Source organism: Myotis yumanensis, unplaced genomic scaffold (genome assembly GCF_028538775.1).
Source record: "Myotis yumanensis isolate MYYU_CA2020_CCGP unplaced genomic scaffold, mMyoYum1.0.hap1 SCAF_4, whole genome shotgun sequence".
NCBI lineage: Eukaryota > Metazoa > Chordata > Mammalia > Chiroptera > Vespertilionidae > Myotis > Myotis yumanensis.
In genome coordinates this window covers 81,267,279-81,279,522 of record NW_027223755.1, presented here as the reverse complement: position 1 = coordinate 81,279,522, position 12,244 = coordinate 81,267,279, and the positions used below count along the sequence as shown (strand labels likewise).

At 43.9% G+C, this 12,244-nt stretch overlaps 1 protein-coding gene across 3 annotated transcripts in view; it reads right to left on the bottom strand.

The window, feature by feature from the left end:
* Positions 1–12,244, bottom strand: part of STYXL1 (serine/threonine/tyrosine interacting like 1) — a 66,003-nt gene that overhangs the window by 3,129 nt on the left and 50,630 nt on the right. For all 3 annotated transcript variants that reach the window (XM_070411537.1, XM_070411540.1, XM_070411538.1), the window contains 2 exons: positions 7,592–7,689; positions 5,890–6,002 (listed from right to left, as the gene is read on the bottom strand). In XM_070411537.1, the coding sequence (XP_070267638.1) occupies positions 5,890–6,002; positions 7,592–7,689 (211 nt within the window). The remainder of the gene's footprint in view (positions 1–5,889; positions 6,003–7,591; positions 7,690–12,244) is intronic.

Here is a 12,244-nt window from a genome sequence, read left to right as displayed (position 1 = left end):
AGGCAAGCCACAGAGTGAAAGAAAACATTTGCAAGTCATATACCTGCTTTATATCCAGATATATATCCAAATGTTAATATGAAGAATATAAGAAACTCCTAAAACTCAACAAAAAACAATCCATTTAAAAATTAACAAAGTGCCCTGCCTGGTGTGGCTCAGTTGGTTGAGCATCCTCCCTTGCACCAGGAGGTTGCTGCTTTGATTCCAGGTCAGCACACATGCCCGGGTTGTAGGCTCAACCCTCCATGGGGGGTGTGCAGCAGGCAGCCATCAAAGTTGCATGTGTTGTGCTCTCACATTGAGGTTTCTCTCTCCCTCTCCCTTACTCTCTCTCTAAAAAACAACAACAACAAACTATTCTTTTTTAAAAGATGGGCAAATTACTTAAATATACATTTCTCCAAAGAAATATACAAATGGCCAGTAAACATATGAAAATATGATCAACATCACTAAACATTAGTGATGTTTCATCATTGATGTTTCTTTCTCTCTCTCCCTCTCCCTTCCTCTCTGAAATAAAAATATATTTTTACAAAATTTATTTAAAAAAACAACACAGAAAACAACTGCTGGTGAGGATATAGAGAAATTGAAACCCTTGTGCACTTCTGTTGGAATGTAAGATGGTACAGCTACTGTGGAAAACAGTATGGAGATTCCTCAAAAAATTAAAAATAGAATTACCATTTGGCCCAGCAATTCTACTTCTAGATATACACCCAAAAGAGTTGGAAGCAGTGTTTCAAAGAGATTTTTGCACATCTATGTTCATAGCAGCATTATTCACAATAGCCAAAAAGTGAAAGCAACCCAAGTGTCCATCACAGATGAATGGATAAAGGAAATGTGGCTTATACCTGTAATGGTATGCAACTAATACAGCATCGATATATGTAAAGCAAAACTGATAGAACTGCAAGGAGAAATAGATGAATTCACTATTATAGTTGGAGACTTCATCACCCTTCTGTCAGTAATGGACAGATATAGCAGGCAGAAAGTCAGTAAGGCTATAGTTGAACTCAACAGCACCATTAGTTAACTGGATATAATTGGTATCTATAGAATACTTCATTCAACAATATAATAATACACATTCTTCTCAAGCTCACATGGGACATTCACCAAGATGAATGGTCATCTAAATCAGTGGTTCTCAACCTTCTGGCCCTTTAAATACAGTTCCTCATGTTGTGACCCAACCATAAAATTATTTTTGTTGCTACTTCATAACTGTAATGTTGCTACTGTTATGAATCGTAATGTAAATATCTGATATGCAGGATGGTCTTAGGCGACCCCTGTGAAAGGGTTGTTCGACCGCCAAAGGGGTCGCGACCCACAGGTTGAGAACTGCTGAATCATCTAAGTTTCCATCGTAGGAAACTAAAAATATATGATAAATTAAATCCAAGTAAGCAGGAGAAAAAGAAATAATAAAAATTGGAGCAAAAATCAATAAAATTGAAAACAAATCAATAGAGAAAATCAATGAAATCAAAAGCTGGTTCTTAGAAAAGATCAGTAAGCCTCTAACCAGCCTAACAAAGAAAAGATAAGAGAAGACACAAATCACTAATATCAGAAATAAAAAGGAATCAATACAGATCCCAATGACATGCAAAGGATAATAAAAGAATACTATGAACAACTCTATGCCCACATGTAGTCTAGATGAAATGGACCAACTCCTTGAAAGACACAATCTGACAAAACTCATACAATCTGAATAGCCCTATGTATCTAGTAAAGAAGTTGAATCAATAAAAAGTAACCTTTGAAAACAGAAAGCAACAGGCCCAGATAGGTTCACTAGTGAATTCTCCATACCATGGAATATTATGTCAATCTTTTAAAAAAAAAGAAATTCCGACACATACTACAACATAGATGAACTCTGAAGACATTATACTAAGTGAAACAAGCCAGTCACAAAAGGACAAACATTCTGATCCCATTTATGTGGGGTATCTAGAATAGTCAAAATCATAGAGACAAAGAAGAATGGTAGTTGCCAGGGGCTGGGGGAGAAGGGGAATGGGGAATTATTGTTTAATGGGTATAGAGTTTCAGTTTTGCAAGATGAAAATGTTCTGGAAATCTGTTGCAAAACAATGTGAATATGCTTAACACTACTGAACTTTACACTTGAAAAAGTTAAAGTGGTAAATTTTGTGTTATCTGTGTGTTGTCACGATTTAAAATAAATAAAACACAGTGATACCAGGGGCAAAGCTGTGCAGTTATAAGATTTCTAAGTCCTGACCAGGTCAGAACAGGCCCTTGAGAACCAACCATAACCATAGCACCCCATACCCATCCACACACTCCATTTCCAGCCCACAATGTATCTGCTGGGACTCACAGCAAATGCAGCAAGCTGGAAAAACAGGCCTTATTCTGTCTACCGAGGGGACAGAAAGGTGAAGGGACATGCCCAGGTCACTCTTGATAAGGAGCAGTACCCCATTCTTTTTTTATATATATATTTATTGATTTCAGAGAGAAAGGAAAAGGGATAGAGAGAGAGAGAGAGAAACATCAATGATGAGAATCATCAATCTGCTGCCTCCTGCACACCCTCTACTGGGGACTGAGCCCACAACCCAGGCATGTGCCCTGACTGGAAATTGAACCGGGACCTCTTGGTTCATGGGTCAATGCTCAACGACTAAGCCACACTGACCTGGCAGTGCCCCATTCTTCAGACTGCAAGGGAAGTGCTCTCCCTGCCGCCGTAGGGGCTTGTTAAAAGCCCAGATTCTTGCCCTGGCCCAGAAGCTCAGTTGGTTGGAGCATTGCTCATACACAAAAAGGTTGCAGGTTCAATTCCGGATCAGGGCACATAGCTAGGTTTTGGGTTTGATCCCCAGTTGGGGTGTGTACCAATGTTTCAATCTCTCTCTCTCTTCCTCTCTCTCTAAAAATCAATAAAAAGATATCCTCAGGGGGGATTTTTAAAAAACAGCCCAGATTCTCCATCCGAGCCATCTGGCTCTGCCACTTACAGCTGTAAGGACTCAGGCAAATTACCCAGCCTCTATATGCCTCCTGCAAAATGGGATAACAGGCTGTGGGGTCACTGTTTTCATTACACATAAAGCACTTAAAACAGCCTTGCATGTGGAACGACTCTGCCAATGTAAGCTATTACAGTGCCTCAGGAGTTAGCTTTTGTTTTTCTCTGAAGATCTTAAGGGACAAAGCTACTCCCAGCAATTCAAAAGGAAATTGCTTTCTTAAAGGCTTTCTAGCTCTGGGGTCCCACACAACCTTCTACCAAAGCTTTGAAAGCCCAGGACAGGCAGGAGAGGCTCTGGTGCTAGGTTCTTCCCAGCTCATTCCGTGACTTCTGACTCTTGTCCTTGGTGCCCTGAGGAGCTGAGCTGGGACTACAAGCCCAGGAAGCAGTATGTTGCAGGACAGTGACCTACATTCTTCTTGCTAGTCCTGTGGGTTCTGACTATCACAGCTGAGCTGAAGCAGCCAAGGGCCCAGCTTCCCCAGTGCACTGAGGACCATCCCCAAGACCACACAGACAATGGAAGGCAGGTATGTCCCTGCCAGATCCCAGGCAGCCGCAGAGCTGAGCTCAGGTTCACCTGTGTCAGTGATCCAGGGTGCTTGATTGGTAGCAGGAGAAGCTAACGACTACACAGGACTCACCGAGTCTGGAGAGGACAGAGCCAGGTCACAGCAGCAGTGCTTCACCCATAGTTCCAGGAGCTGTGCTTTTTTGGCCAAGAGTTATCTAGATGGCATCTCTGCAGAGTGTCCCATATCAGGACTTCTCTGCAGATGAGATGAAAATTGCTGCTCCAGGAAGGGAGCACCTGAGTGTATCCTGAGACCAGAATTGTTTAAGTCTCAGGTGCCCAAGTGCCTGTCTACCCACTGACCAGAACACCTGTGCCCAGCTATCCCTTACCCTCGTTGCTGGAGCTGTGCATCTCCCTGCAGTAAAGATCAGGTGCAGGCCTGCATGTGCCACATTACTGTGGGGGCCTGGTCCTCGCTGCTGGAGAACTTAGAGGAGCCAAGTGGATGAGGGGACTCCTCTCTTTGCTTTTACCCCACCTGGCTCTGGAACACCTGCTTTTAATGTGGCCAGAGAGAGGCCTGTGATTTGCTTGTCAGGGTTAGGACATTTCATTAAATGTCAAAGTTGGAAGGCTCCAAAGACCTTCTGTGCCCAAGCTTCCCTATGAACAATGAAGACACCAGGGACCACAGCAGGGCAGGGCTTGCTGAAATTCACAGACTGGCCCCATTCAAACTCCAAGGGAGTTCAAGTCCTAGAACTCCCAAGCCCCCTTCAGGTAGGTGAGCTTGGCCTGCCTTCTGCCAGCTCTTTGCCTCCTCCCCTACCAGCTCAAAAGGGCATTGAAGACGTGGCCCCTCAGAGGAGAGAGCCCATTGCTGGGAAGAGGGCTGGAGAGGCATCTCTACTGGTGCAACCACACAGGCCTCCTTTCCCAGAATTATTAGCAACATCTCCTCGCCCCAGCACACACCAAAGCAAGCCGCAAGCAGGCAGTGACCCCAGTGTGAGTGTGCCTGACAATTCACCTTTGATGGGGTGAGAGAGCAGGCATCTAGGCCTCTCACTCCAGGACCTCTGATTTTGCATTCAGACTCTTCTTTTTTAATTGTGGTAAAATACACATAATTTACCATTTTAATAATTTTTAGACATACAATTCAATGGCATTAAGTACAGTCACTATATTGTGCATATATCTCTACTTTTTCATCTTTCCAAACTAAAACTCCATGCCCATTAAACAACATCCACTGTTCTGCTTTCTGGCTCTATGAATCTGACTTCTCTATTTCATATAAGTGGAATCACACAGTATTTGGTCTTCTATGACTGGCTTATTTCACTTAGGATAATGTCCTCAAGGTTGCATGTCAGAGTTTTCTGCCCTTTTAAGGCTGAATAATATTCCATTATATGAATAGGCCACATTTTATTTATCCATTCATCTGTCAATAAACTCTTGGTTGGCTTCCACCTTTTGTCTATTGTGAATAATGCTGCCATGAATATGGGTGTACAAACATCTCTTTGAGTCCCTGCTTTCACTTCTTTTGGGTGTATATCTAGAAGTGGGATTGCTGGCTATCCAAGACTCTTTCTGCCTGTAATTGCACCTGCAAAGAGCACACTGGGTCAACAGCCAGAACCACTGGCAATGGGCTCTGACCACGATCATTCTTTGTCCCTCCAAGCACACTCCTGGACAAATGTGGGAGCTTGTCAGGTCCTATCCATGCCCTCTGAAATCAAGTACAAGCTGTGCCAAACTAGGCTCGCCCTCCCATCGGGATAGGCCTGCGATCTCCTATGGCAGTGGGCAGTGGGAAAGTAATGCCCTGGGAGTCGGGAGCCTTGAGTTCCCACGGGGTTTGTTGTGATGGGTCCCTACTTCCTTCCCCTCTCTGGACTCTGCTCCCCTCAAGGATAAAATAATTGTTGGAGTGGGTGCCTGCTGAAGCCCTGCCAGCACTGCAATTCTATGACTCCAAGCAGCAACAACAATGCACCTCTCTTGAAGAACCATGAACAAACCCTAATAGACAGACTAATGGCAGTAGGGGACATGTAGAAGGTACTGCCAGCTGCAGCCTTGCACAGTCTGAGTCCCTGGGCCTGTTCCATGTGCCCAACCTCAGACCTCCAGCACAGATAGTCGGTCCTTGCCTTTGAGTGTGGTGTGCTAGGTAAAGCCCTGGACTTGGAGCGCCCCTCCCTGACCCTTCTCCTTCTCATCCCCCAATTAGGGTCCTGAGGCAGTGCCAGGGACCATTTCTCCCAGGTGCAGCTCAGACCCCACCTCATGGAGGCTATGGTTAGAACCTAGACCAGGGAATGCATACCTTCAAGGTCTGCTCGTTCTGGTGCATGAGGTAGGCCAAGATGGCCCCGCAGCTGCGACTGATGCCCAGGGTGGAAAATACCAGGATGACATTGCCAAGTTCAAGGTGGACATCTGCAAGAGGAAGGAAGGTTGGGGGAGGGGGGGTGGAGAGAAAGGCCCCTTCCCTGTAGACCTGAGTTGATGTAAGATGACTAGCCTTAGTGGGTCCAAGAGTGGATTCAGAGCCAGTACACCATGTCCTAGGTAAGTCACATGACATCACTAGGCCACTGTTTTGTCACCTGGTAAATGGGGATTCTCAGATCTAGCTGGCAATTCAAGAGAATCACACCTGGGCATTCAGCATTTTCATGCAAAGGCCTTTTCTTGGCTCTCCAGGCTTTCAGACCAGGAAGGTCTGCTACCAGTTGGCCTCCTTAGGTAGGAATGAGAGGATCGTCCCCCCAAGGGCACATGGTACTGACGGAGACAGTGTTGCTGGTGTGAAGCCTGGCTCTGCCACTCACTATTGTGGGGCTTGGGCATGTTACTCTTAGCTACAGTTTCCTCATCTGGAAAATGGGATAATAGTATTCTGCCTACCTCATAAAGTTTTGTGCTGTGCTTAGCCCAGTGCCTGGCACAGAAATGTCAGCTGTAAGCATACCTAAAATGACACTGAGTCTGTGTTTGAGTCTTGCCCAGTGAGGGATGGTGAGGAAATCTAAGCTGTCATCCTAGGCTGGTTTGGTAACCCCCAAGAACTGAAGATAACCATTCCTGTGCTGGAGCAGGACTCAGAGATGATTAAGGCCAACTGACTCATCATACAAATAAGGAAACTGAGGCACCAAGCAGTTAAGGACTGGCCCACAGCCACCCAGTAAGTCAGGGCTGGAGAGGGGGCCTCTTTGTGCCATAGAGCTCCACCATCCCATGGGACATGTGGCAAGTCTGTCTCAGCTACTACTTAAGTGATAGTTGCAACATCCTGTGAAAATAAGAGATGTTTGAGCCAAAATACCATCCTCTGCCCCCCTGTGCAGCGACTCAGGCTGGGGGCTGAGTTGGTGCCACGTAGGTAGTCCTGGCGAGGGGCCTCTGACCTGACTCAACCTCACTCACTCCAAGTATCTTACTCAACTAGGGCAATCCTGAGCCTGGGGAATGACTGAAAAATCTGCCTTCAATGAGGTAAGCCACTGTTGGGCACTGCTGTGTGTGGTGAGAGGGCAGAGGGGCACTGGGCATACACAATGAAAATCAGAGAAGTCAGAAGCTCTGGAGCCTTCCTTCCACCTCCTCTCGCTAACCAGACAAAAGGGCAGGAACAAGTCACCTCTGAGTCACCAGAGCACAGCCCAGAGCAGGTCTCCATGAACATATGCACTCATGGTGGGGCCACACCCTCATTTCAGTGAAGCCAGGCCCAAAAGGGCCTACCAGTCCAGCCAAGGCCACAACATAAGGTATTCGATCCAGTCTGGAGCTCTTATTTGGCCCTACTGCCCCGGAGGTAAACACGGGCCTGCGCGTATTGCTGATGGCCCTGGAGAAGCACGCTTGTCTTGGGGTTGTCCACACCTAGTTGGGCATGTGCTGCCCTTTCTCTCCTGAGCACTGAGAGTCCCAATCAGGAATAGGCATGTGGACGAGGTGCCACAGTCCCTGTGTCCCCTGGACATAGGCCAGTAGCTGCCTTGTTAGAGAATGCTCCCTACCAATGAAGTGACAGAGGTGGCGCAGAAAGGGGAAAATGAAGGCTTCCGGGGAGTCTTCTATCTGGATGTGCAGAAGCTTGTCAGCGTCACCTACAAAACTAAACAGAAGAAAAGCACAAGTAATTGGGCAGACTCACACACAGTCCCACTGTGGTGTCCCTTGTTCATAGCAGCAGGACCATAGGGTAGGGATGCTAAGCTAGATCAGGGAAATGTGGGCAAGGATCTGAACCCCTGTCAGAAAAATAGCACCTACCTCATAGGAGTGGAGTATGGATTAAGTTAATTAATCTATATAAAGCAGTGATGGCGAACCTCTTGAGCTCGGCGTGTCAGCATTTTGAAAAACCCTAACTTAACTCTGGTGCCCTGTCACATATAGAAATTTTTTGATATTTGCAACCATAGCAAAACAAGGACTTTTATTTTTGATATTTATTTTATATATTTAAATGCCATTTAACAAAGAAAAATCAACCAAAACAATGAGTTCGCGTGTCACCTCTCACACGCGTGTCATAGGTTCGCCATCACTGATATAAAGCATTTAGCAATCTGCTTGGCAATAGTAAGTGCTCAGTAAATATGGCATTATTATTATTAACCAAACATGGTACTTTCCTAGAATATGCTACAAATAATAAAATGAGGATGGGAGGAAATATGTCATGATTTTGGAGAATGAGCCTGCTATGTTAAATGGAGAAAATAAGGTAAGAGGGATAGAGAACAGCGGGGTTGCTGTGTGAGTGAGATAGGGTGGTCAGGGAAGGCTTTACTGAGGAGGTGACACTTAAGCAGAGGCTTAAAGGAGGTGAGAGAACAAGCCAGGCAGTTATCTGAGGAAAGTGTGTTCCCGGTATAGAATGGAAGTTCAAAACCCCTGATAGACAGTATGTTTAGTGTATTTGAGAAACAACAGGGAGGTTAGAGTGGCTAGAGTTTTATGAACATGGTGGAGGAGAGATGAGGTGTGTGACATGCTTAATGAGAGTGTGCCTGCAAGGAGCCTGGCCCTATGCCCTAAATGCTGTAAGCACTTTATAACGTTGTTTATGAAGACTATGGCCTACTGGTGACATTCAGTATGCAGACCACTGTGGCATGCAGAAAGTTCAGTAGATTCAGAAACAAAAATAGGCTGGTTTAATTTCTGTATGAGCACTTGCTGTGACAAATACAAGCACAACGAACCATCCATCCATCCATCCATCCATCCATCCATCCATCCATCCATCCATCTTTCTCTCTCCATCCATCCCTCTCTCCCTCCCTCCCTCTCCACCCACCAACCCATGCCCACCCAACCATTCTTCCCTCACAGACACTCACTCAATGCCTATTGTGTGCCAGACCTTAGGCTGGACCCTAGTGGACACAAATATCAAATAGGGCCCCTCCCAGCTTCAAGGAGCTTCCAGTCTGATGGGGGAGGCAGACACATAAACAAATGGCACCACTCCAATTAGTTAGATGCTAGGATAAAGATCTGCACATGAAATGGGGGATATTTGCAATAGTGTCAACAATAAAATATTTTTAAAAGACCTACACATGATATGTGAGAGGAGGAATAGGGAGGAGTCAAGGGAGTTGGGGAGAGTTTACAGTGGAGATGGCATCTGGGTGGAGAAGGTTGAAGAATACATGGCTAATATATAAAAATCAACTGGAGCACTAGCCAGCGTGGCTCAGTGGATAGAGTGTTGGCCTGCAGACTGAAGGATCACAGGTTTGATTCAGGTCAAGGGCATATGCCTTGGTTGTGGGTTCAATCCCCAGTGGGGCATGCAGGAGGCAGCCGATCAATGATTCTCTCTCAGCATTGATGTTTCTATCTCTCTCCCTTTCCCTTCCTCTCTGAAATCAATAAAAATATATTTTTAAAAATCAATTGGATTTCTATGTACTAGCAAGAAATAATCAGATATTGAAAATCTTAAAATATCACTTATAATCACATAAAAAACTTCAAATGCTTAGGATGAAATCTTGACACAAAATGTGCAAGAACTATACACTGAAAACTATAAAATATTTCTGAGAGAAGTTAAAGCACAAAGTAAATGGAGAAATAGACAATGCTCATGGATCAAGAGATTCAACACTGTTAAGATGTCAGTTCAATCCCAATCAAAATTCTAGCAAGCTTCTTTGTAGAAACTGACAAGCTGATTATGAAATTTATAGGGAAATGCAAAGAAAACAACTTTGAAAAGGAACAAGATTAGATGACCTACACTACTTGATTTCAAGATTTATTATAAAACTACAGTAATCAGCAGTGTAGAACTGTTGTAAAGAAAAACATACCACCCAGCTCAGCGGTTGATCATCTACTTATGAACCAGGAGGTCATGGTTCAATTCCCAGTCAGGGCACATGGTTTGGTTGCATGTATGTAATCAATCCCCAGTGTGGGGCGTACAGGAGACAGTCAATCAATGATTCTCTCTCATCATTGATGTTTCTATCTCTCTATCCCTCTCCCTTTCTCTCTGAAAAAAAAAAGAAAGAAAGAAACATATACCAATGAAAAATAATCCAGAATTTTTTATCTTGACCAGGATTTTCAATAAAGGTATCAAAGCAATTCAACAGGAAAAGGATCATATTTTCAACAAATGATTATATTATCTCCACATGCAAAACAACAAATGTTCCATTTCTGGCACCGTACACAAAAATTATTTCAAAATAAAAGCATGTGAAGGTTAAATCCATGAACTTTTAGAAAAAAATATAGAAGAAAATCCTTGTCAAAATTCAAGTGCCCAGTCTCAGCCTGTTTGCTCAGTGGTTAGAGCGTCATCCACAGACTAAACAGTCACCAGTTCAATTCCGACCCTGGACAGGGTGCATGCAGGAAGCAACTGGTCGATGTGTCTCTCTCACATCAATGTTTCTCTCTCTCTCTCTCTCTCTCTCTCTCTCTTTAAAATACATTTTTATTGATTTCAGAGAGGAAGAGGAAGGGAGAAGGGAGAGAGAGACAAACATCAATGATGAGAGAGACAAAAAATTGGAAATGGAACTCCCATTTGACCCTGTGATCCCACTTCTAGGAATATATCCCAAGAAACCAGAAACACCAATCAGAAAGGATATATGCACCCAGATGTTCATAGCAGCACAATTCACCATAGCTAAGATCTGGAAACAGCCTAAGTGCCCATCAGTAGATGAATGGATTAGAAAACTGTGGTACATCTACACGATGGAATACTATGCTGCTGTTAAAAAGAAGGAACTCTTACCATTTGCAACAGCATGGATGGAACTGGAGAGCATTATGCTAAGTGAAACAAGCCAGTCAATGAAGGAAAAATACCACATGATCTCATTCTTCTTTTTTTTTTTTTTTTTTTAAATTAAATCTTTATTGTTCAGATTATTACATTTGTTCCTCTTTTTTCCCCCCATAACTCCCCTCCTTCCAGCTCCCACCCCACCCTCCACCCTCACTCCCCACCCACTGTGTTCATCCATAGGTGCATGATTTTTGTCCAGTCACTTCCCGCATCTCCCACACCCCTTTTTCCCCCAAGAATAGTCAGTCTATTCCCTTTCTATGTCCCTGATTCTATTATAATCACCAGTTCATTCTGTACATCAGGTTATTTATTCACTTGATTCTTAGATTCATTTGTTGATAGATGCATGTTTGTTGTTCATAATTTGTATCTTTACCTTTTTCTTCTTCTTCCTCTTCTTAAAGGATACCTTTCAGCATTTCATATAATACTGGTTTGGCGGTGATGAACTCCTTTAGCTTTTCCTTATCTGTGAAGCTCTTTATCTGACCTTCAATTCTGAATGATAGCTTTGCTGGATAAAGTAATCTTGGTTGTAGGTTCTTGGTATTCAGCACTTTGAATATTTCTTGCCATTCCCTTCTGGCCTGCAAAGTTTCTGTTGAGAAATCAGCTGACAGTCGTATGGGTATTCCCTTGTAGGTAATTGAGCCTCTTTCTCTTGCTGCTTTTAAGATTTTCTCTTTGTCTTTTGCTCTTGGCATTTTAATGATGATGTGTCTTGGTGTGGTCCTCTTTGGATTCCTTTTGTTTGGGGTTCTCTGCGCTTCTTGGACCTGTAAGTCCATTTCTTTCACCAGGTGGGGGAAGTTTTCTGCCATTATTTCTTGAAATAGGTTTTCAATATCTTGCTGTCTCTCATCTTCTGGCACTCCAATGACTCTGATATTAGACCGCTTAAAGCTGTCCCAGAGACTCCTTACACTATCTTCACACTTTCGGATTCTTTTTTCATTTTGCTTTTCCAATTGGGTGTTTTTTGTCGAATCTTTGGTTTGATTATTGTACTCCTCTGGTCTGCTATTGGGTATAATATTCTTTATTTCAGTCCGTGTATGCTTACTTTCTAATTTCTTTATCGTAGCATCGAGGGTCTCATTAGTTTTCGTGAGGCTCTGCACAAATTTATGGCAAGCCCTCAAAATTGCGATTCTTAGCTCCATATCCTCCATTTCTGTCATGTTTTTTTGTCTCCGCATCTTTTATGCTTTCTTGGTGCACCCCCTTGTGGTCTCTGTGCGCAGTCTTGTTCTAGCCAAGCCTTAATTGTTGTAGTTAACACTAGAGGGGTTTGACCACCAGGCCAGCTGGCTGTGGAAATCAGCTGTGTGGAAAACGT